The following is a 22908-nucleotide window of genomic DNA, read 5'->3' as shown; positions in this document are numbered from 1 at the left end:
CTCATCGACAAAAGTAGCAGAACAGCAGCGACGAGCACAACAGAACACATCAGCTGATATTCTGTTTGAGCTGGAAATGAAAACCACCACAAGAAAAAAAGCATTTTTGGGTAAAGGCAAGAACAAGGATCGACTGATTAAAAAGATGATGGAAAAATTTGCAGCCAAATGTGTGAATGTCAAGCAGAGCACTGCAGATGCAGATTGCCTGATTGTATCAACGGCCATGGACACTGCCAAAGCAGATACAGCACCGGTTGTTGTTGTGGGGACCGATACCGATTTGCTTGTGATGCTGGTAGCACAAGCTACCACAGACATGGACCTCCATATGCTCTTTGGATGGAACCCATTGCAACTGCACTCTAGAGGGGCAATTCAGGCAGCCTTCCAGAACATCAAGCAACACCTGATGTTTGTGCATTCAATAACAGGATGTGATACCGTCTCTGCCCTCTACAATCAAGGGAAGAAGAAGGCTCTTGCAGTGTTGGATAATGGTGACAACTGGGATTGCCTGGGTGTTTTCTCTCGATCTAAAAGCACTCAACAAGAAATAGCGAGAGTAGGAGAGCTGTTTCTGCTGAAGCTGTATGGAGCAGCTCGATCGAAGTCACTGGACAAACACCGATATCTCATGTACTTCCGATCAATCCATAGAACATCTTTGACGTCATCTGGTTTCAAGCTGGAATCACTCCCACCTACTTCGGCAGCTACCAAATTCCACAGCTACAGAGCATACCATGCTGTTCAGCAGTGGCAGGGGAATGAACTGCTGCCAACTGAGTGGGGGTGGCAGTACAGAGAGGGACTACTTGTTCCAATCGAGACTGATAGGCCTGTCGCCCCTGAGAAAGTGCTGAAAATGATATCTTGTGGATGCAACGCGGGGTGTGGAAAACGATGCACTTGCTACAAGTCTGATCTGGAGTGTACCTTCTTGTGTACTGTTTGTAATGGCCATAATTGCAAAAACTCTCGGGACATTGATTTAGAGGGTGATAACAGTGTTTAAGTCAGGAATAAGAAAAGTGACATTCAGTTAACACGGTACTGTCCAAAACACTAGAATCAGGTTGGGATGACTGGGATCAAAGAGTTGGTCTGCTTTTGTGTCGTATTGTAATTAAATGTCAAATCCCCATGTGTTGTTTACCTCTTGCAGGCCTTGTGGTCACAATGTGAAACATTTTGCATTAAATAAAATAATAGCAAATTAAACTTATCATGATTTTGATGTTTTTTTGCATTACAGCAGCGGCAATTTTGTCAGCCATCTTGGATTATATCTACATATCATTATCTGAGGTCACTGAAATATATTCTATTAAAATCCTAATGTGCTAAAACATATATTTAGCCACGAAAAGTACACTTTTATGAGGTTCTAGGCAGAAGTTATCCATATTTATGTATTTTCCATCCAACCGGCGGCCATCTTGAATTTTGAAAATGCCACAAGGTGGGACTCGTGGGACTTTATATTGTGGGCATCCACATGGTATTCTGAAGCTCTGTGCAAAAAATCAGCTTTCTACTAATTTCTTCTAGGTCCTAACCTAATGCTCCTGGGCTAAGACAGATGGATGGACGGACGGACACTTTCTTTTATTATTATAAATTTGATAATTATATGGTGGTACAGGCATTGTGTTCCGTGACCTTGAACTAATTGCAACAAAAAGTTATCTCACTTGCGTCATACCTCGGAAGGTGACCTCTGTGACAAGCAAAAGGTCTTAAGAAATCCTGCAAGGGGAAAATCTTGAAATCAGTAATTTTTTTATTTTTCGGATTGTGCTAATGCATATGAAGGAATTTTCAGATCCACAATGCTGTTAGACACACGCACACACCATCAGGTGTCGATCTCCTCGTTGTGCAGAAGGCTGTGGAATCTGCTACGGTCACAAACAGTGTGGTGGTTCATGATGACACTGACTTCCTCGTCATACTGTGCTAACAGAAAAGCTTAGAGTCTCATGACCTATTTCTCTGCCCAGAGCAGAAGAAGAACACAAAGAACCTTCACATCTGGAACATCAAGGTGGTCAAGGAACAGCTTGGTCTGGATATATGCAAACACACCCTCTTCCTCCATGCTGTCCTTAGATGTGACACAACATCTCACCTCTACAGGATCGGGAATGGAGCTTCCCTCAATAAATTCAAGCCAAGCCGTCACTTCTGTGAGCCAACTGAGGTGTTTGTCTCATGCAGCTCCAAAATCATCGGTAGAAGCTGACTGGACATCAAAACCTTGGTGATCCTCTACAATGGGAAATCCAGTGAAAAGCAAGACTCTCTGCAGCACAAGCTGTTCTGTGAAAATGTGGCTTCCAGCACATCACATTCATCCACAGAGCTTGCCACCTACATCAGCAGCAGAAAAGTACCAAAGCCACCTTGTGTACTTTCATGTTGAAGAGTGGAAGGGATCTGGGGATAGACTCCTTGCAAAAGAGTGGGGATGGTGGAAGAGTGATGGAGAGCTTGTCCCTCTCCAGATAGACCTAGCTCCTGCCCCTGAGGAACTACTATGGTTCATCAGGTGCAAATGCCAGACCAATTGCAGCCGCTTGAGGTGCACATGCAAGAAGTTTGACATTGAGTGCACTCCTGCTTGTGGAAACTGCAGTAGATCTGGTTGTACAAACACAACACAGCTGGCATTTGGTGAAGATGAAGATGATGAAATTGTTGACTATTGAATGAATCTTGTACATTGATACAGGTTACTCATGGTTGGGAGATGCTGACAATATGGCAACGACTCATCTTCTGTGCAGATCTGATCTTCTCTTCTCTTGCATAATATGTACAATGTACATGTTCACTTTGAGGTTCTCTCCAGACTTTTTTGTATTCTAAAAGCTCTCAGTATTGTGAAGGTTCTCAGTATTATGCTTGCCATTTGGTGTGATGTTTTACCATCAATAGTCCTGCTAGTTGATGTTCAATATTTGTAGCCTCTCCTCATTGAAAGCCTCTCCTCATTGAAAGCCTCTCCTCATTGAAAGCCTCTCCTCATTGAAAGACACATGAAAGCCCGCTTGGAGTTTGCAAAAAAGCAGCTAAAGGACTCAGACTGTGAGAAACAAGATTCTGTGGTCTGATGAAACCAAGATTGAACTGTTTGGCTTCCGTCTGGCCACGCTGCCATAAAGCCCAGATCGGTGGAGTGTTGCAGTGATGGTTGTCCTTCTGGAAGTTTCTCCCATCTCCACACAGGATCTCTGGAGCTCAGCCAGAGTGACCATCGGGTTCTGGGTCACCTCTGTTACCAAGGCCCTTCTCCCCGGATTGCTCAGTTCTAAACTTCTTCCATTTAAGAATTATGGAGGCCACTGTGCTCTTGGGAACCTTCAATGCAGCAGAATTTTTTCTTGGAGGCTTCCCCAGATCTGTGCCTCGACACAATCCTGTCTCTGAGCTCTGCAGGTAGTTCCTTCGACCTCATGGCTTGGTTTTTGCTCTGATATGCATTGTCAGCCGTGAGACCTTATATAGACAGGTGTGTGCCTTTCCAAATCATGTCCAATCAATTGAATTTACCACAGGTGGACTCCATTCAAGGTGTAGAAACATCTCAGATGATCAAGAGAAATGGGAGGCAGCTGAGCTAAATTTCAAGTGTCAAAGCAAAGGGTATGAATACTTATGTCAATGTGATATTTCAGTTTTTTCTTTTTAATAAATTTGCAAAACCTTCTAAAATCCTGTTTTCTCTTTGTCATTATGGGGTATTGAGTGTAGATTGATGAGGGAAAAAATGAATTTAAACGATTTCAGCATAAGGCTGCAACATAACAAAATGTGAAAAAAGTGAAGGGGTCTGAATACTTTCTGAATGCACTGTATCTCAGTACGTATCTTATTATTGCTTGTTATTTCATTCTTTTAGTTTTAAAATTTCTATCTATCGGCTGGGACTGCCTCTTTGTCCTTCAAACCCCGAACTGCTCGCCAACAGTTTCAATAAAAAAAATCATTGGCCAACAGTCCACTGAAACGACTAGATAGGCTTTAACATGTTTAAAGAAGTCTGAAATGCGTAAAATGACATTTTTGGGTGGAAATGAGGAAAAATAAGAATTAACATCATATTCCAGTGATTCTCACAGGTTTGCCCTTCTAGGATCCCTTAAGCCTTTTATACGTGATAGAGGACATATTCAAGAGTATAAAACAGCAGAGATACTTTTTGTTACAGTTTATTCAAGGTTAACTAAATATTTTTCATAAAACACCTGTAATATACGACATTCATATACATATGATGTTTAAATATGCACGTTTATTCATATGCGATATTTATATTTGGAACATATTGCAATGTGATAACCTTTCATAAAATTAAGGGGTCATATATTGTGTTTTCCACAAGTCCTATTCTACCTCACCAGATATTTTGAATAAGACCAAGACCCACCTTTTAATCACGTTCCAGAGCTTCATGCCATCATCACGGAAGTGGAAGTTGGGTAAGTCATCAACCCCACGGTTTTCCAAATTTTTTGGAAAGCAAAGAAAGTCGTAGTTGAAGTCCTTGAAGATATTTGTCTTCAGTTGGAGAAATTCCTCTCTGCCAAATGTGGTATACTGTAGGACATGGAGAAATGTTATGTTGATGTGTTAATTTCAAGAAAAAGAAACAATAAAGTGCTGAAAAAAACCCCGAGGTTTTATGATTTATTTGGTTACTTTACTCAGAATGTACAAATATACTTCAATTTTATAAATATTTTTACTCAGAACAAATGCCTGATTGTTGATATTGTTACGTTTGCGCAAGGGGGTAGACAGTGATTACTTTAGTCCAGGTAGATTTGTATAGGTAGGTGCTCCGAATGTCGTGTAGAAACCTTGATGTAATAAGTACTTGCTTAGATCGTCTGTTCGGATTAAGCTTGTATATTTGTCCCCATCACGGGGGTGCGGGGCATGTTATTTAGCTCAGGGATTCGGTTAATTACTTGTGTTGTTCCCTCTGTAATTTAACCCTTTGTCCCTTATGGCACCGCATTAGACACTAGCTAGAATCGCGCATTTAATGGCACTAATTAAAAAGCCGACTGGAGTCAGGACATTGAGCGCTGCCGCTGACAACCCCAACTTGGATGGCACACATAGGTCGGGCAGGCTGAGGCCACGCCCAGGGGTGCCGTGAGTGGTCAAGGTTTTGATTGATGGGAAGGACTGGTATGGAGCAACTCACTGATTAGTGAAACACGACCGATGACATCAGAGAGCGGTGTGTAAAGCTAAAGTAGTTGAAGCGGCAGACATTTGGCCCTTCTTGTTCTGGATGCCATAGTGAATTGTCGTGATTGCTCCTCTCCTCCCCCTTCTCGGTTTTGGGTCTGGCAGTATCGTTGTGGGCCGGCATCTCCTCCTCGTTCTTCTGTTGGTCTGGCGTCAGGGCGTTGAGCGAACATTCCCTCTTGCACCTTTCATTCATTCATTCATTCATTCACCTCTCGTTCCAAAAGCGATAGTGCACGGGGAGGATTCATCGTGAGCATCCGTGTTCCGGCATCGGGCTGGTGGACGTGAGGCGGAAAATCCCAGGATGGAGAGCTGCGGTTTTCCCCAAGCAAGAACGACGAGCTGCGCGACAACTCCTGTTTGCTTTGCGCGCGAGGCCCAGAGTGAAGGAACGCTCGGTGATGCCTAGCAGCACGCAAACGAGCGGGCTGCGGCCTTCTTCCCGCCAAGAACAGAGCCGAGTCCGGACTGCGCGCTCGGGACTGACGATTCTTGACGAGACCCCCCTCCCCCCCCCCCCCCCCCCCACCAGTGATCAGAGCTCAGTGTACGAAATAACCACACCTAGTTATTTTATATATCGTTATCTTTCCCTGTGTAGGTGTTTCAAGTCTGTTTGTGGGAACGTCACGTTTAGGAATTTAGTTTATCGTGCGTTTCTTTGTTACCGACATTTATTTAAATAAACCTGTTTCTTTTTGTACATTTAATAACCGTGTCGTGTGAGTTTATTTTTTGCAGGTTTGAGGACTGCCGGTGGGATATTTTCAGGTAAGTGCTCTTCAGCATCCTCCTCCTCCTCCCCCGCCCCCGCCCCCCCAATTTTTAACTGAACGCTTCGGAGTTAAAGCTCGTTCGGCCTTCCGTCCTACCCTAAGGTATTGTTGAAGAAAAATTAATTATTTGCATACGTAATTCGTGTAATTGAATGGATTTTCCTGAGCTTCGACCTGTTGTTGCAAACACTTAAGTTTTAATTGTTTTAAATGCTTGCTTGAGCTCCATTAATACATATAGCAATCAGCTTTAATTGTGTTCTATATAACTTACTAGCCGAGCAACTATTTACTCAGAGCTTTTGAACTGACAGGTCATAAATTAGGCTAAAGGCAAACGGTTGTTCAGGGCAACCTGCCTGCTCGGATCAGTTCCAGAGTTTGGCTTAAGTTTCCACTCGACAAGTTCGAAGCAGTTAAAAGGAATAGTTTCTTTTAATTAAAATATTATAGAACATATATATGATGATGATAATCTGCAAACAGTTATGTATTTAGACTCCAATGTAATACAAGTTTTAATAAATGTTTTGGAAGTTTGGAAAGAAAAGGACTTCTCAAACTCATCACTGAACACTGGTCAAGGTTGGACCAGCCTCCATAAGTTTGTCCACACCTGGTGAGCCGATAATTAAAATTACAAAACATTATTTTTCTCCAAAGGACCGTTTAGGATTTCATGTTACCTTTGAAAAGGATCTTAAACGTTTCCTCATATATCAAATGATTTAGTCTATAGAACAAACATTTTTTTTTTTTTTTTTTTTTTTGTATACAAGATCGAGGCTCGTGAAAGAGCGAAAGCTCCTTTTACTTATTTAATTTAAACATTTAATTATTAACAAGCATATAAGCCTATAATAGTAGTTCTTAAGCTATTATTAATAAGTGTTGAGTTTGTACAAGGTTGTAGATTATCACTTGGCAACGACACTGAAGGAATGCTGTTCCCGAGGGAAATCGAATGAATGTACACTTTCTTTCTTTTTGACACTGGAATCAATCCTATTTAATTCAGTACACATTTGCTTTATGTTACAACTGTATTCTTCACAATTACTGAGAATTGTACTTTCTGTGATCCGAATTCCCTTCCCAAGCTGATTGGAGTGGGCCACAATCCTGTCTTCATCACGAACCCAGTTGTTATCTTAAAAGTCACAGAACTTGTTTACACTGAATTGCAAGGCAGACCAGACGAAATGCTGCTGCCTTCATTGTTCATTTGTAAAAGTTTCTTGAATCTCTTGCAACTTTTCTTATCTCGTTCCCCCATCCCCCGAACTAAGTTCATCCCTCTCTCTCTCCTCCCCTCAGCCCCCACCCCATTGTCCTTGTTCTTCACAAAAGTATAAGAAGACTGTGCTGCACCAATGCTTCAGGATTTTGCTTAGGAATTGTTGTGTGTGTGTGTGTGTGTGTTCTTTTTGGATTTGGATTCTTGCCAAGTGGTTTTCTGCATTCCTTTGACGTATATCTTCCTTGTAACCAAAGCGAAGTCCTCCACGTTTCATTAAAAATCAGTCGATTGTCTTCTGAACAGTTTGGACAATTAATTATTGAGTCTTCTCAATCATTCAAGGCTAAATGAATTCCCTAACAGTATTCATCAAGGGTAGTCACACGACAATATGTATAATAATACATATCAAAAATCAGGTGATTCATCCATAACTACAAAATCATGACACCTAGCAGCCCGAAACGTTGCATGCATACTTCGGGATCTCCAAGGGAGTGTAACACTGAAAACTGAGTGTTTGGGTACATTTAAAGACTCCTTTTATACCGGGTGTTGGCCTTATGGTTAGAGCGGCGGGCTTGAGATCCTAAGGTCCTGAGTTTGAATCCCGTTCAGCTGTTGAATTAATACCAGGTGGGGTTGACACAGCCTGTCATCATTCCGAGGTCGGCAAAATGAGCACTAGGGTACTGGGTCCTCTCTCAAGGAGGTTGGTGACAGGATTTGCACTCTGGCCGCCGTAAAAACACCTCATTCCGAAGCACACACAGTGGTGTGTGTCAGACTGGTACATATAATCAAGCACACAGCCATGCAATCTCCATAGACAAACATTGGCACTAGAATGGGCCACACTGAAGAGCTCAGTGACTTTCAACGTGGCACCGTCATAGGATGCCACCTTTCTAAAGTCGGTTCCTCAAATTTCTGCCCTGCTAGAGCTGCTCTGGTCAACTGTGAGTGCTGTTATTGTGAAGTGTAAACGTCTTGGGGCAACAACAGCTCAGCCACGAAGTGGGAGGCCACACAAGGTCACAGAACGGGATCGCCGAGTGCTGAAGCACGCAGAGCGTAAAAATCGTCTGTCCTTGTAGTCAGGTTCACTATGTTAACAAATATAATTTCATTCAAAATTTTGGGAGATTAGCAAACCTGTACATTTTTGGAATCATCAGAGCATGGAGAATCCGAAAATCAATGTTGGCATTTGCACAGACACAGATTTTGGATTTTCAAAATGGCTGCCATAAAATACATATTTTGCGCTATCTCGGCTTCGAGTCAACCTAGAAACTTAATTAAATATGCTAATCCTATGTTTTCTGGGTCAAGGAATCCAATAAAGTCCTCAAAATAGAGCTCAGGATTCTAGAAAAGCAACAAAAAAAGGTAATTGAAAACCATTGTCTTTGTATTTGTGATATAACTGTATTACATAATACATGATATTGCAAGTCCTTTGAAGTTATAGGTATGGGTTTATAAAGCAAGAAAGCAGCCTTGTTAGTATCAGATTGAACTATAAGTCCGATACACAGGATCTATTAGGTCTATACCGTTCAGGAATATGCTTTTACAGATCTTCATCACTGTCCTGAGTGGCATTTTCGCAAAGGTGTCTACGCAAATGCCAACATTAATTTTTGGATTCCTCATGCTCTGAATATTCCAAAAATGTATAGTTTTGCTAATCTCCAAAAATTTTGAACAAAAAAACCTGACTATTGGTTGCAACACTCACTGACGAGTTCCAAACTGTGTCTGGAAGCAACTTCAGCACAACAACTCTTCATCGGGAACTTCATGGAATAGGTTTCCATGGCTGAGCAGCCGCACACAAGCCTAATATCACCATGCGCAATGCCAGGCGTCGACTGGAGTGGTGTGAAGCTCGCCGCCATTGGACTCTGGAGCAGTGGAAACGTATTCTCTGGAGTGATGAATCACGCTTCACCATCTGGCAGACCGATGGACAAATCTGCATTTGGCGGATACCAGGAGAACGCTACCTACCCGAATGCATAGACCCAACTGTAAAGTTAGATGGAGGAGGAATAATGGTCTGGGGCTGTTTTTCATGGTTCGGGCTAGGCCCCTTAGTTCCAGTGAAGGGAAATATTAATGCGACAGCATACAATGACATTCGAGACGATTGTGTGCTTTCACCTTTGCGGCAACAGTTTGTGGAAGGCCCTTTCCTGTTTCAGCATGACAGTTCCCCCGTGCACAAATCGAGGTCCATTCAGAAATGGTTTGTTGAGATCAGTGTGGAAGAACTTGACTGGCCAACACAGAGCCCTGATCTCAACCCCATCGAACACCTTTGGGATGAATTGGAACGCCGACTGCGAGTCAGGCCTAATCGCCCCACATCAGTGCCGTCCTCACGAATGCTCTTGTGGCTGAATGGACGCAAATCCCCACAGCAATGTTCGAACATCTAGTGGAAAGCCTTCACAGAAGAGGGGAGAAGGGCCTTGCTAATAGAGGTGACCAAGAACGCGATGGTCACTCTGGCTGAGCTCCAGAGATCCTGTGTGGAGATGGGAGAAACTTCCAGAAGGACAACCATCACTGCAACACTCTACCGATCTGGGCTTTATGGCAGAGTGGCCAGACGGAAGCCTCTCCTCAGTGAAAGACACATGAAAGCCCGCTTGGAGTTTGCAAAAAGCACCGAAAGGACTCTCAGACTGTGAGAAACAAGATTCTGTGGTCTGATGAAACCAAGATTGAACTGTTTGGCGTATATATAAATACAATGAACTGTGTAGATATGTATATATATATATATATATATATATATTTATATATATATATATATATATATATATTGTTGCGGATATGAGATTGGCCTCCATCCATATCCGCTTGTAAATATTCCCCTATTTCCTCCATACTTCCCAACTATCCCCAATCCCCCATTCCCTAGTCCCATTTTCTGTAAACAACACTCTGTAGACCCGACCTTCCCCTATTTCCCCCATTAAATGTCGCATCCAGGTCCACCGCATCTCACGTAGACAACTATAGGACATCTTGCTAGTTATTCTTAGTCTATGTCAGTTAAGGACTCGTTTCCATTAATTCTGACTCTTCGTTGCACCAGAATGTGATTGTATGGCACCGTTAGGAAGTTTAGGACCTCCCAATACCTCCCCGCAGCTTTTCCTCACGGTTCAGCAACAACAACAACAACAACAGCAACAACAACGGCGGCGGCGCGGGGAGTGCGCGTCCTCACTCCGGCTTGGTTCGCCGCCATCGAACATGTGCTCGACGGGGTTACCACGTAGGGGCTCGCTGTCAGCTCCTCGTCAAGGGCGGAGCCCGGTAACCCCCCGCACCCAATAGAAGCGGCGGACCGATCCCATCTGGGGCGGGGCCAACGAGCCGAGGGCGTGTCACTCCCCGCTGAGCATGCGCAGGAAGAGGGAGGTGACGTCAGATGCGCGCTGGACTTGAAGGAAGAGAGACGCCACCTCCGAGCGCTGCAATACCTCCCCGCATCTCTGGACTGGACCGAGCTGTATCCTGTCCCTGAGCCAAGGTGCACCTTGTGCTATCGACTGCCTGTCCTTCCCTGCCATCAATCCCTGTGTAAGTCAGTCTTGTTCCGTTTGTCTGTGGTCTGTCTGGGATAGATAAGATTGTGTCTAAGTGCCTATCTCTTCTGTGCTTTACCTCTTACCTTGTAATCTACCCCTTTTCTGCATCACCAATTATATCCTCCTCCGGAGGTCTTGAGAACTGTACCCCTTGTGTCGTTTCATTTATCCCAGCCGTTGTGCCCTTTCCTTCATTGATTTAGCATAGCGCGATTTGGTCAACGTCGGGTGGAATCGGGTAAACTGTGCGAACACGGCGGCCATTCCGCTCAGCCCATCATAACATCTTAATCCGCGTGTCCGTAACATATATATATATATATATATATATATATATATATATATATATATACACACAGACTTGGCATTTAATATGGAATTTTTTTTTTGTGGGGGTGAACTTACTTTTCAAGATGTCTTAGAACCAAAAATTCATTGGAATTATGTTGAAATTATTCTAGATTTTGTTAATGTGACCTTTAAAAGAAACAAAAACCACATTTGACATTTCGAAACAAATAAATTGATCCTTGAAAGTGATGTAAACTGATATCGAACTCAATTCATGGACAGTACTGTGTTAAACTTCTGTACGTTTTCCAGAAGTATCTCTTCATTTTGCACATTAGCCAAATTTTCTTTTTAACAAAAACAAAAGTTAAATTACGACTGGAATTACGGACAGTAAAATTACAGTTCAGTACTTCGTGTAACCCACACGAGCATTAAGGAGAGCACGTACACGTTGAGGCATGCTGTTCACGAGATTTGCCAAGGTTTGGACAGGAATCGCTTGCCATGCAGTGACAATAGCCTGCTGCAATTCACACACAGAAGTCGGCTGCTGGTACAAGTGGTCGATTTGACGCGTTAATTCTGCCCACATGTTCTCTCTCGGATTCATATCCGGGGACATGGCAGGCCACTCCATATGCTCTACACCATGGTCAGCAAGAAAGTGTTGGATCATGCGAGCACGATGAGGCCGTGCATTGTCATCTTGGAAGACAACGTTTCCTCAAAAGGCTGCACGAGCAAATGGAAGCAATGTTTCTTCCAGAATGGCCCTGTACTTAAACTGGTTCAGGTTTCCATTCAGAACAACCAGGTCAGTTTTGCCCCCTGCATGAAAAGCAGCCCAAACGGTCACCCCACCACCTCCAGCTTGGACTCTTGGCACTATACAATCTTTGTTGTAGGCTTCATGCACTTGTCTGCGCACTCGGACGCGGCCATCTTGACGATAGACCAGAAATCTAGACTCATCACTGAAGATCACGTGATTCCAGTGTCCTGGCTGCCATTAACGGTGCTCTCTGGCCCACTGCAATCGGCGCTGGCGGTGTTGTCTGGTCAGGCGTGGCTTTCTCAGGGGACGCCAGGCACGATAGCCTGCTTGAACCAGTCGTTGGTTGACTAGCCTTCTGGATACAGGCACATTTGTCAGTTGCTGCCACTCAGCCCTAAGCCGATTAGCTGACTTGGTACGGCCATTGTGGACTAACCGGTGCAGCTGGTGGTCATCCCTCCTTGTGGTTCTGCGGGGACGTCCTGGCCTCGGTATTGGAGTAGGGACACCCATCTGAGCATTTCGTTTCAGGATCTTTGACACCTGACCTTGAGTGATGCCATACTGCCGAGCAATAGCACGCTGTTTCATGCCGTAATTTCGTAAAGCCACCACTCCATGACTAACAGCATTGTCGAGTTGACGGACCATCTCCAGAGGAAGCGGCAGTAACTTTTGGAGACGTGCAGCAGTTGTTTTCCACTAATACAGAACGCAACAACCCTTGTATACCCGACTGTGAAGCCAATCATCAAATGCACCTGTCCGTACATTTTCCCACTCCACCTGTGATATAATCCTGTTGTTGACTTCTTGCTGCGCCAGACAATCAGTGACATGGTTCTTTTAACAAATAAATCACCAAAGTGTAAAAGAAACTCACCAGATTGATATACTGAGTTAAGAAAGTAAACCCAAGTCAAGAAAAAAAAAAATTTCCATATTAAATGCCAAGTCTGTATATTGTTGTGGATTTGAGAATTGTTGTAAATACCACCCTCCAAGTAGTGTAATGATTCCTTGTAAATATCTCTGTTTTGTGTGTAAAGGTCAACGGTCGTCCTCTTTGTTACTCCATATACATACACGCAGGCCACCATATACCCTTTTAAATAGTAATTTCTTATTCTATGTAGTTTAAGGCTCTGTTTCCCATTAGTTGACTCTGAATTGCATCAGATGACATAAGGTAGGATCCCTCCGACGCCCCCATGGCATCTTCAAAATGCCAGTAACTTTGGATGGGGTTATTGGCATCACCATCGCCATTCGGATTGCCAACTGCATTCGCGACTCCATTACGCACGCGGTCGGTTCGGAGAAGAAAGGCATGGCCCCCACCTCATCATGAAGGGTGGAGCCCCGAACGACCAACCAAGGCTCAGGGGTATGGCTTGGGAGGGTGTGGCCTATATAACCCATTGCCGGGGGCCCCCACGAGAGAGGCGGGAGATGCGTGGACCAAGGAGAAGCGTGAAAGAGCACATGAGTGGGAGAGAGCACGAACCAAGCGTTCCATGGTGAGGTGCAACCGAAAACGCTGCTTCCACCGAGTCCCTACCGCACGGAGCCCTGACGCGCTGCTGTGAACCAACCTGCCGGTGCGCAGTGTACAGCCAAATACTTGGAGCTGCCAGCTCCTCGCTTCCCGCCCGGAGTGGAACTGCACGCTGTGCCCTGTGATTCCACCTGCTCATCCCTCCAGCCGTTCCTGCCTTCATGCCCCGTGTAAGTCTGATTGTCGTCCGTCTTCTGTGTTGTCCTGGGGTTTAAGTAAGTCTGTTTAAGCTAGTGTTGCACTGTGTCTTCTGGTCCTTCCATCCTTTCTGTCTTTATTTTCTTATCCTTCCTTCTCCTTGGATCTTTTGATTGTGTAAATAATAGTTAGTAATAAATCATATTTGTATTTCCTACCTTCGTTCTTCTTCTTCATGCTCGTCCGGTCGTCTTTGTGATTTCTCCATTGGACACCGGTGGCGCGATTTTGGCCAACGTTTCAGGATCAGGTTTAGTCTCTGCTAATGGTTCGTGCCGCGGTTGCTAAACCGCTCGGCAATTAACATCTGTCCGCGGTCGCGAACGAGGTTGCGCACCTGCCTCTCTGGAGGGAGCTTGTGCAACTTCAGGACTCACGTCGGTCAGTCAAAAACAAGGGGATTAATCCCCCCCTTCTTAAGGGGAAAAAGGCCGACGTAGAGATCCGTAACAATATATATACACACAGTGCATTCAGCCCCCCTTCACTTTTTTCACATTTTGTTATGTTTCAGCCTAATGCTGAAATCGTTTAAATTCAAATTTTTCCCCTCATCAATCTACACTCAATACCCCATAATGGCAAAGAGAAAACAGGATTTTAGAAAGTTTTGCAAATTTAATGAAAATAAAAAACTGAAATATCACATTGACAGAAGTATTCAGACCCTTAACTCAGTACTTAGTTGAAGCACCTTTGGCAGCAATTACAGCCTAGAGTCTTCTTGGGTATGACGCGATAAGCTTTGCACACCTGGATTTGGGGATTTTCTGCCATTCTTCTCTGCAGATCCTCTCAAGCTCTGTCAGGTTGGGTGGGGACCGTCAGTGGACAGCCATTTTCAGATCTCTCCAGAGATGTTCGATTGGGTTCAAGTCAGGGCTCTGGCTGGGCCACTCAAGGACCTTCACAGCGTTGTCCCGAAGCCACTCCTGCATTGGCATGGCTGTGTGCTTCGGGTCATTGCCCTATTGGAAGGTGAACCTTCGGCCCAGTCTGAGGTCCTGAGCACTCTGTTTCAGGTTTTCATTAAGGATATCTCTGTACTTTGCTCCGTTCATTGTTCCCTCAACCCTGACCAGTCCCCCAGTCCCTGCTGCTGAAAAACACCCCCACAGCATGATGCTGCCACCACCATGCTTCACCGTTGGGATAGTATTGGGCAGGTGATGAGCGGTGCCTGGTTTCCTCCAGACATGACGCTTAGAATTGAGGCCAAACAGTTCAATCTTGGTTTCATCAGACAACAGAATCTTGTTTCTCACAGTCTGAGAGTCCTTTAGGTGCTTTTTTTGCAAACTCCAAGCGGGCTTTCATGTGTCTTTCACCGAGGAGAGGCTTCCGTCTGGCCACTCTGCCATTAAGCCCAGATCGGTGGAGTATTGCAGCGATGGTTGTCCTTCTGGAAGTTTCTCCCATCTCCACACAGGATCTCTGGAGCTCAGCCAGAGTGACCATAGGGTTCTTGGTCACCTCTCTTACCAAGGCCCTTCTCCCCCGATTGCTCAGTTTGGCCAGGCGGCCAGCTCTAGGAAGAGTCCTGGTTGTTCCAAACTTCCTCCATTTAAGAATTATGGAGGCCACTGTGCTCTTGGGAACCTTCAATGCAGCAGAATCTTTTTTGTAGGCTTCCCCAGATCTGTGCCTCGACACAATCCTGTCTCTGAGCTCTGCAGGCAGTTCCTTCAACCTCATGACTTGGTTTTTCCTCTGATATGCATTGCCAGCTGTGTGACTTTCCAAATCATGTCCAATCAATTGAATTTACCACAGGTGGACTCCAGTCAAGGTGTAGAAACATCTCAAAGATGATCAAGAGAAATGGGAGGCACCTGAGCTAAATTTCAAGTGTCATAGCAAGGGGTATGAATACTTGCGTCAATGTGATATTTCAGGTTTTTTTTCAAAATAAATTTGCAAAACTTTCTAAAATCCTGTTTTCTCTTTGTCATTTTGGGGTATTGAGTGTAGATTGATGAGGGAAAAATGAATTTAAACGATTTCAGCATGAGGCTGCAACATAAGAAAATGTGAAAAAATTGAAGGGGTCTGAATACTTTCTGAATGCACTGTATATGTGTGTTGTGTTGCACCGTCCACCAAACAGTGAGGACTCCATCTACATCTCGCTGTCTGATAATATGGACCAAATTCTATCTACCCATCCCAACTCTCTCTTCCTCATATGTGGTGATTTCAATTGTCACCATGCCAGTTGGCTGGGAGTGGGTACCTCTCTCACCAGCCATGGCTCTTCAGCAAAGGACTTCTGTGACTCACTGGGACTGACACAATCTGTCAATTTTCCGCCCCGGATCTCAGTCAACGGAGCATCTTGTCTTCTGGATTTGGTTTTGACTAACTTCCCTGAAATGTCTGCTGCTCTTCTTCTGCTCGAATCGACTCATCTGATCATGTGCTTGTTAAAGTGGACATCTCTCTGACCATTCTCAGAGAGCCTCCTCAGCGTCGACGAGTCTGGCATTTCAATCAGGCCAACTGGCACGGTCTTCAAGCAGCCATCAATCATCTGGACTGGTCTCCCATCTCTACCGCCTCTGTCATCAACTCATCCTGGGAATTCTTCCAAAGTAAATTGCTCTCTCTCATGCACAGATTTATCCCATCTCGTCTTCAGTTGTCATACCCTTCCTCCCGTCCATGGTACATGGAATCTTGTGGTGAGGCTATTGCCCAGAAACAACTTGCTTTCGTCTCCTGGAAAGCAAATCCAACGGAAGGAAATCTCATTTCCTTTCACAAAGCCTGAAACAAGTGTGTGTCGACCCTCAGGAGAGCCAGGAAACAATATCTCTCTGTTCTCAGGACCGAACTCTCTTATCTGTCTCCCTCTTCCAAATCCTGGTGGCGTCTGGTCAAATCTGCTTCTGGTGTTTGTTCCCCCTCCATCCCCTCCCTCACCTCAAACGGCTACACGGCTGACTCCGCACGTGAAAAAGCTGAATGCCTCAACTCTGTGTTTGCCTCTAAATATTGTGTCCCAAACCCATCCCTCTCTGAACCCACTGTACCCAGCTGCTCCTGGACTCTGTGTGCTTTCCTCCTGACAAGGTGGAAAGGTTTCTGTCAACCCCCGACTCTGATTCTGCAACTGGACCTGACGGCATCAGCCCACGGGTCCTAAAATCCTATTCTTCCGCTCTTTCACTCCCTCTCTCTGTTCTCTTCACCCTCTCTTTCGCTCAAGGTCATCTTCCATCTGCTTGTAAATCTGCCAACATCACCGCTTTGCACAAAAAAGGTGCAAAAACAGATCCCAGCAACTCCAGACCAATCAGCCTTCTCCCAATTATCAGCAAAGTCATGGAATCCATCATTGCTTCAGATATTAAATCTTTCCTCTTCTCCAATGGCTTGATCTCTGATCATCAATTTGGTTTCAGACCTGGTCAATCTACTCTGGACATGCTGCTTCTGCTTTCTCAACAATGGATGGAGGTCCTCAATGCCAAACAGGAAATTAGAGCTGTCTCCCTTGACATATCACATGCCTTCGATATGGTCTGGCACCCCACTCTGCTCACCAAATTCTCCTCTTTTGGTATCCATGGAAATCTGCACGCATGGCTGGCGGACTTCCTCTCTAGTCGTAGTCAACGTGTGGCCCTGAATGGGTTTCTCTCATCTCCTCTTCCTGTTCAGGCTGGAGTTCCCCAAGGCAGTGTTCTGGGCCCTGTGCTTTTTCTGGTCTTCATCAATAATCTCTCTGACTCTCTTGAAAATCCTCTCTATCTCTTTGCTGATGACTCCACTCTCTGTCGCTCCATTCTTCATCCCTCAGATAGGCAGTCTGCAGCCTCCTCATTCTCTGCAGACCTGGACAAAATCACAGACTGGGCAAACAAGTGGAACATGTCTTTCAATCCTGACAAATCTCACACTCTTACGATGTCTCTCCGAAAAGACCGACTGGACAACCCTCCCATCCACTTTCTGAATAATCCTCTCCAAGAAGTTCTGTCACTCAAGCTTTTGGGTCTCACTATCTGCCATGATCTTTCCTGGGAAAAGCACATTTCAAATCTGGCCTCCAAAGCCAGTCGCCGACTGGGCATCCTCCGTCGTGCGAGGTCCTTCCTTGGCACACCTGAGCTCCTCACCACATACAAGGCTTTCATCCGCAGCTCAATGGAATACTGCTGTCCCCTCTGGGCTGGTGCTCCTGCCTCACACCTAGCTCGTCTTCACGCTGTTGAAACCAAAGCATTCAGAATCATTGGAATCTCCCGCGATGAAGCGAACTCCAAGGGCCTCTCACTCACTCACCGCAGGCAGGTTGGTGGTCTTTCCGTCTTCTACCGACTCCTCTCTGGCCTTGCCCCCCCCCCCCCCCAGCTCTCTCTCGGCTTTGTCCCGCAAATATTCCTACAGCTCGCACAAGATCTGCCTGCAACCCTCTTATGGTTAAACTGCCAAAATCAAGACTCTCTGCTCACCTTCACTCCTTCATTCCTCTTTTCTCCCACCTCTGGAACAAACTCCCTCACTCTCTTCAATCCCACTCCACCCTCCAGGTCTTTAAAGAAGCTGTTCACCACCATCTCTTATCTTCCCCCATCCAAAACCTTGATCTTTTCTACCCCCGCTAATTTCACCCCAATTCCACTTTTTTGAAATACCAACTTCTGTCCTGGAAGTCCTTGGTGCCGTTGTGTTTTATACTTCTCCCACCCCCCCCCCCACCCCCTTCCCACGCCCTCTCCCCCCAAGCCCTCTCCCTCCCACACATCTCCCTGCTCTCAAATGTTGTGTTTGTGTGCTTCCCCTTCTCTCCCCATCTTGTCTTCCACTCCCTCTTTTTATATATTTTGTTTGTCTGGTTGATTTGTTTGTGAAGTAAATGTTAGCTCTTTCACGAGCCTCGATTCAGTATACAAAAAAAACAAAAAAAAGAAGTATATATATATATATACAGACTTGGCATTTAATATGGAATATTTTTTTTTGTTGACGGGTTTATTTTCTGAGCTCAGTATATCAATCTGGTGAGTTTCTTTTACCCTTCGATGATGTCTTTGTTGAAAGAACCATGTCACTGATTGTCTTTCGCAGCAAGAAGTCAATAACAGGATTATATCACAGGTGGCGTGACAAAATGTAAGGACAGGTACATTTGACGATTGGCTTCACAATCGGGTATATAAGGGTTGTTGCGTTCTGTATTCGTGGAAAACAACTGCTGCACATCTACAAAAGTTATTGCCGCTTCCTCTGGAGATGGTCCGTCAACTTGACAATGCTGTTTGTCATGGAGTGGTGGCTTTACGAAATTCTGGCATGAAACAGCGTGCTATTGCTCGGCAGTATGGCATCACTCAAGTTCAGGTGTCAAAGATCCTGAAACGAAATGCTCAGAGGGGTGTCCCTACTCCAATACCGAGGCCAGGACGTCCACGCAGAACCACAAGGAGAGATGATCGCCAGCTGCACCGGTTAGTCTACAATGGCCGTACCAAGTCAGCTAATCGGCTTCGGGCTGAGTGGCAGCAACTGACAAATGTGCCTGTATCCAGAAGGCTAGTCAACCAACGACTGGTTCAAGCAGGCTATCGTGCCAGGCGTCCCCTGTGAAAGCCAGGCCTGACCAGACAACACAGCCAGCGCCGATTGCAGTGGGCCAGAGAGCACCGTCAATGGCAGGCAGGACACTGGAATCACGTGACCTTCAGTGACGAGTCTATATTTCTGGCCTATCGTCACGATGGCCGCGTCCGAGTGCGCAGACAAGTGCATGAAGCCCACAACGAAGATTGTATAGTGCCAAGAGTCCAAGCTGGAGGTGGTGGGGTGACCGTTTGGGCTGCTTTTCATGGAGGGGGCAAAACTGACCTGGTTGTTCTGAATGGAAACCTGAACCAGTTCAAGTACAGGGTCATTCTGGAAGAAACATTGCTTCCATTTGCTCGTGCAGCCTTTCGAGGAAACTTTGTCTTCCAAGATGACAATGCATGGCCTCATCATGCTCGCAAGATCCAACACTTTCTTGCTGACCGTGGTGTAGAGCATATGGAGTGGCCTGCCATGTCCCCGGATATGAATCCGATAGAGAACTTGTGGGCAGAATTAACGCGTCAAATCGACCACTTGGACCAGCAGCCGACCTCTGTGCGTGAATTGTAGCAGGCTATTGTCACTGCATGGCAAGCGATTCCTGTCCAAACCTTGGCAAATCTCGTGAACAGCATGCCTCGACGTGTACGTGCTCTCCTGAATGCTCGTGGGGGTTAAACGAAGTACTGAACTGTAATTTTACTATCCGAAATCCCATTCATAATTTAGCTTTTGTTTTTGTTGAAAATGTTTTTGGCTAATGTGCAAAATAAAGAGATACTTCTGGAAAACGTACAGAAGTTTATCACAGTACTGTCCGTGATTTGAGTTCGATATCAGTTTACATCACTTTCAAGGATCAATTTATTTGCTTCGAAATGTCAAATGTGGTTTTTGTTTCTTTTAAAGGTCACATTAACAAAATCTAGAATAATTTCAACATAATTCCAATGAACATTTGGTTCTAAGGCATCTTGAAAAGTAAGTTCAACCCCACAAGAAAAAATTTCCATATTAAATGCCAAGTCTGTGTATATATTGTTACAGACGCGGTTGTGGATGTTAGTTTACCGAGCGGTTTGGTATGACCGCGTCTGCACAGTTTACCCGATTATGCTCGAACGTTGACTAAGTCGCGCTATGCTAAATCAATGATGGAAAAGACACAACGGCTGGATTAAAATGACACGACACCAAGGGTTCAGTTCTCAAGACCTCCGGAGGAGGTTATATTAGGGCGGAAGGTCAGATTACAATGACAAGAGGGACAGCATAGAAAGGTAGGCACTTAATTACGGTCTTATAGTAGCCCCGACAGACGACAGATAAACAGGACAAAACTGACTCACACGGGGATTGATGGCAAGGAAGGCGGGTAGTCGATGGCTCAAGGTGCACTCTTGGCTCAGGGCAGAATCGACCCGGTCCGGTCCAGAGATGCGGGAGGTCTCTCTCAGCGCTGGAAGGCGACGTTCTTTCTCCAAGCTGGGGGCGCATCTGACGTCACGTCCGGTAAGTGGCTGCGTATATCCGGCGGGGAGTGACACGCCCTCGGCTAGTTAGCTCCGCCCCAGATGGAATCGGTCCGCCCTTCTTATTGGGTGCGGGGGGGTTACCGGCTCCGCCCCTGACGAGGAGCTGACAGCCGGCCCCTTCGTGGTAACCCCGTGGAGCGCATGGGCAATGGCGGCTAACCACGCCGCAGTGAGGACGCACACTCCCCGCGCCGCGCCGCCCCCAATCTCCTCTGTTGTTGTAGTTGTAGTTGTTGTTGTTGTTGTAGTTGTTGTTGTTGTTGTTGTAGTTGTTGTTTCATGGGGAAGATGGGAGGAGGTAAGGGGAGGTCCTAAACTCACTACTGGTGCCATACAATCACATTCTGGTGCAACGAAGAGTCAGAATTAATGGAAACGAGTCCTTAACTGACATAGACTAAGAATAACTAGCAAGATGTCCGAAAGTTGTCTACGTGAGATGCGGTGGACCTGGGCATGACATTTAATGGGGGAAAAAGGGGAAGGTCGGTTCTACAGAGTGTTATTTACAGGCAATGGGACTAGGGAATGGGGGATTGGGGATAGTTGGGGAGTATTGGGGAAATAGGGGAATATTTACGAGCGGATATGGAGGCCAAATGCCATATCCGCAACATTGCACCCTTCTCTACCCTCGGGGCGTCCCGACCCGATAAATTTTTACCTATTTTAGTGTGGCACTCAGATGTAGTTCCCTCTACTATTAACTCTACCCTGAGTGCGACAGTTTTACAGATATTCACAAATGAGTAAATATGTCCCCCTGCGACGTTGCACCCTTCTCCTCACCGAAACACACCCACAGGATAACCGAATTGCGGAAAGAATTCGCAAACTAAACATACAGCCGGTAGGGAGCATTATTTACAAGACTACGCTGATATTTACACTACGATCCAGGACCTGTTTTTGGAGGAACACATGCAGATGTTATGCATAGAGAGAGCACGCATGCCAGCATCGATACACCAACCCACGAGTGCTCTGTGGCCTTACGGCCTTTAATAACGTGCAGAGCACCCCTTCCAAGCACCAAAAGCACCACCCCATTACACAGTCAGCACCATCCGGTGCACCACCATTGTTCATCAATGTTCAACAATAAAATAAATTCAACAACCCCTAACCCTGCAGGTGTCTCTTGCTCTTCGTGTGGTGCACTTGGCCTTCTGGCTTCTTTCAAAAATAAAGAAAGGCGCCAACCGCGTCCATTTCTGTATTGTGGCCTTCAGTGGTGTCAACTATTAGTGGTTCACCTGTATGGCATAGGTGCCACGTTGACCCATAGGTCCATCCACGGGTGGTGCTTGGCCGCAAAAGAACTGCGGTCCATTGTGGGTGGCCACCAAAATTGTGGTCCATATGGTGTATCGATCCAGGCAGCAAGCAGCGAAAGTGCAGGCCCACAACTGCGTAGCCAGCACCTCTCTCTCTCCTCTCTCTCTGCCCCAAAGCCAGATCCTCGGAGGTGGGAGACAAAAGAAGCAGACAAGTGAGTAAGGTGGTAAGGGCGCAAAAGTGCACGCAATGTAAGGTAATGCACACTGGGGGCACATGGGAACCAGGTGAGACAGGTACGTTCCTACCGTACGCCCCCCCCCCCCCCCACCAGGTAACCTACATGGCCCCTCCCTTACCCCTTACTGTATCCACAAAACACAACACTACCCATAAACATCTACTTTACAAATCAACAAACGTCCCTACTGTCTTCCCCGTTCCTCCCATAAACCAAATTCGTCTTCTCTCCCTCCTAACCAATCAAATTTGCCATTTTCAACTCTCATCAAAATTTGCCATCTCCAACTCAACATCATAATTTGCTATCACCAATTCATCATCAGTCCCTCCTAGGGAGGAAGAGATGGAATCACCCCAATGTCTCATCCACGTCGTGATGCGTCTCACAAATCCAACAGCAATCCTTACTTCCTGCAACACAAAACAAAGAAAACACAGGTGTGGAGTCATCATCATCACCTCAGGTAAGTGGCTGCGTATGGTGCGACAGGTTCATCAATCCTAACTATTTCCTAAATGACTTTAACAACTTTACATTACCCGGGGTCTTTCTCCTGC

At 45.6% G+C, this 22908-nt stretch overlaps 1 protein-coding gene across 1 annotated transcript in view; it reads right to left on the bottom strand.

Moving 5' to 3' along the window:
* LOC137415493 (polyunsaturated fatty acid 5-lipoxygenase-like) overlaps positions 1 to 22908 on the bottom strand; it is a 214856-nt gene that overhangs the window by 14829 nt on the left and 177119 nt on the right. The window contains exon 11 of the mRNA XM_078782592.1: positions 4436 to 4605. Within this exon, the coding sequence (XP_078638718.1) occupies positions 4436 to 4605 (170 nt within the window). The remainder of the gene's footprint in view (positions 1 to 4435; positions 4606 to 22908) is intronic.

Source organism: Myxine glutinosa, chromosome 7 (genome assembly GCF_964187855.1).
Source record: "Myxine glutinosa chromosome 7, kmMyxGlut1.1, whole genome shotgun sequence".
NCBI lineage: Eukaryota > Metazoa > Chordata > Myxini > Myxiniformes > Myxinidae > Myxine > Myxine glutinosa.
This window is presented reverse-complemented; position numbering and strand designations above follow the sequence as displayed.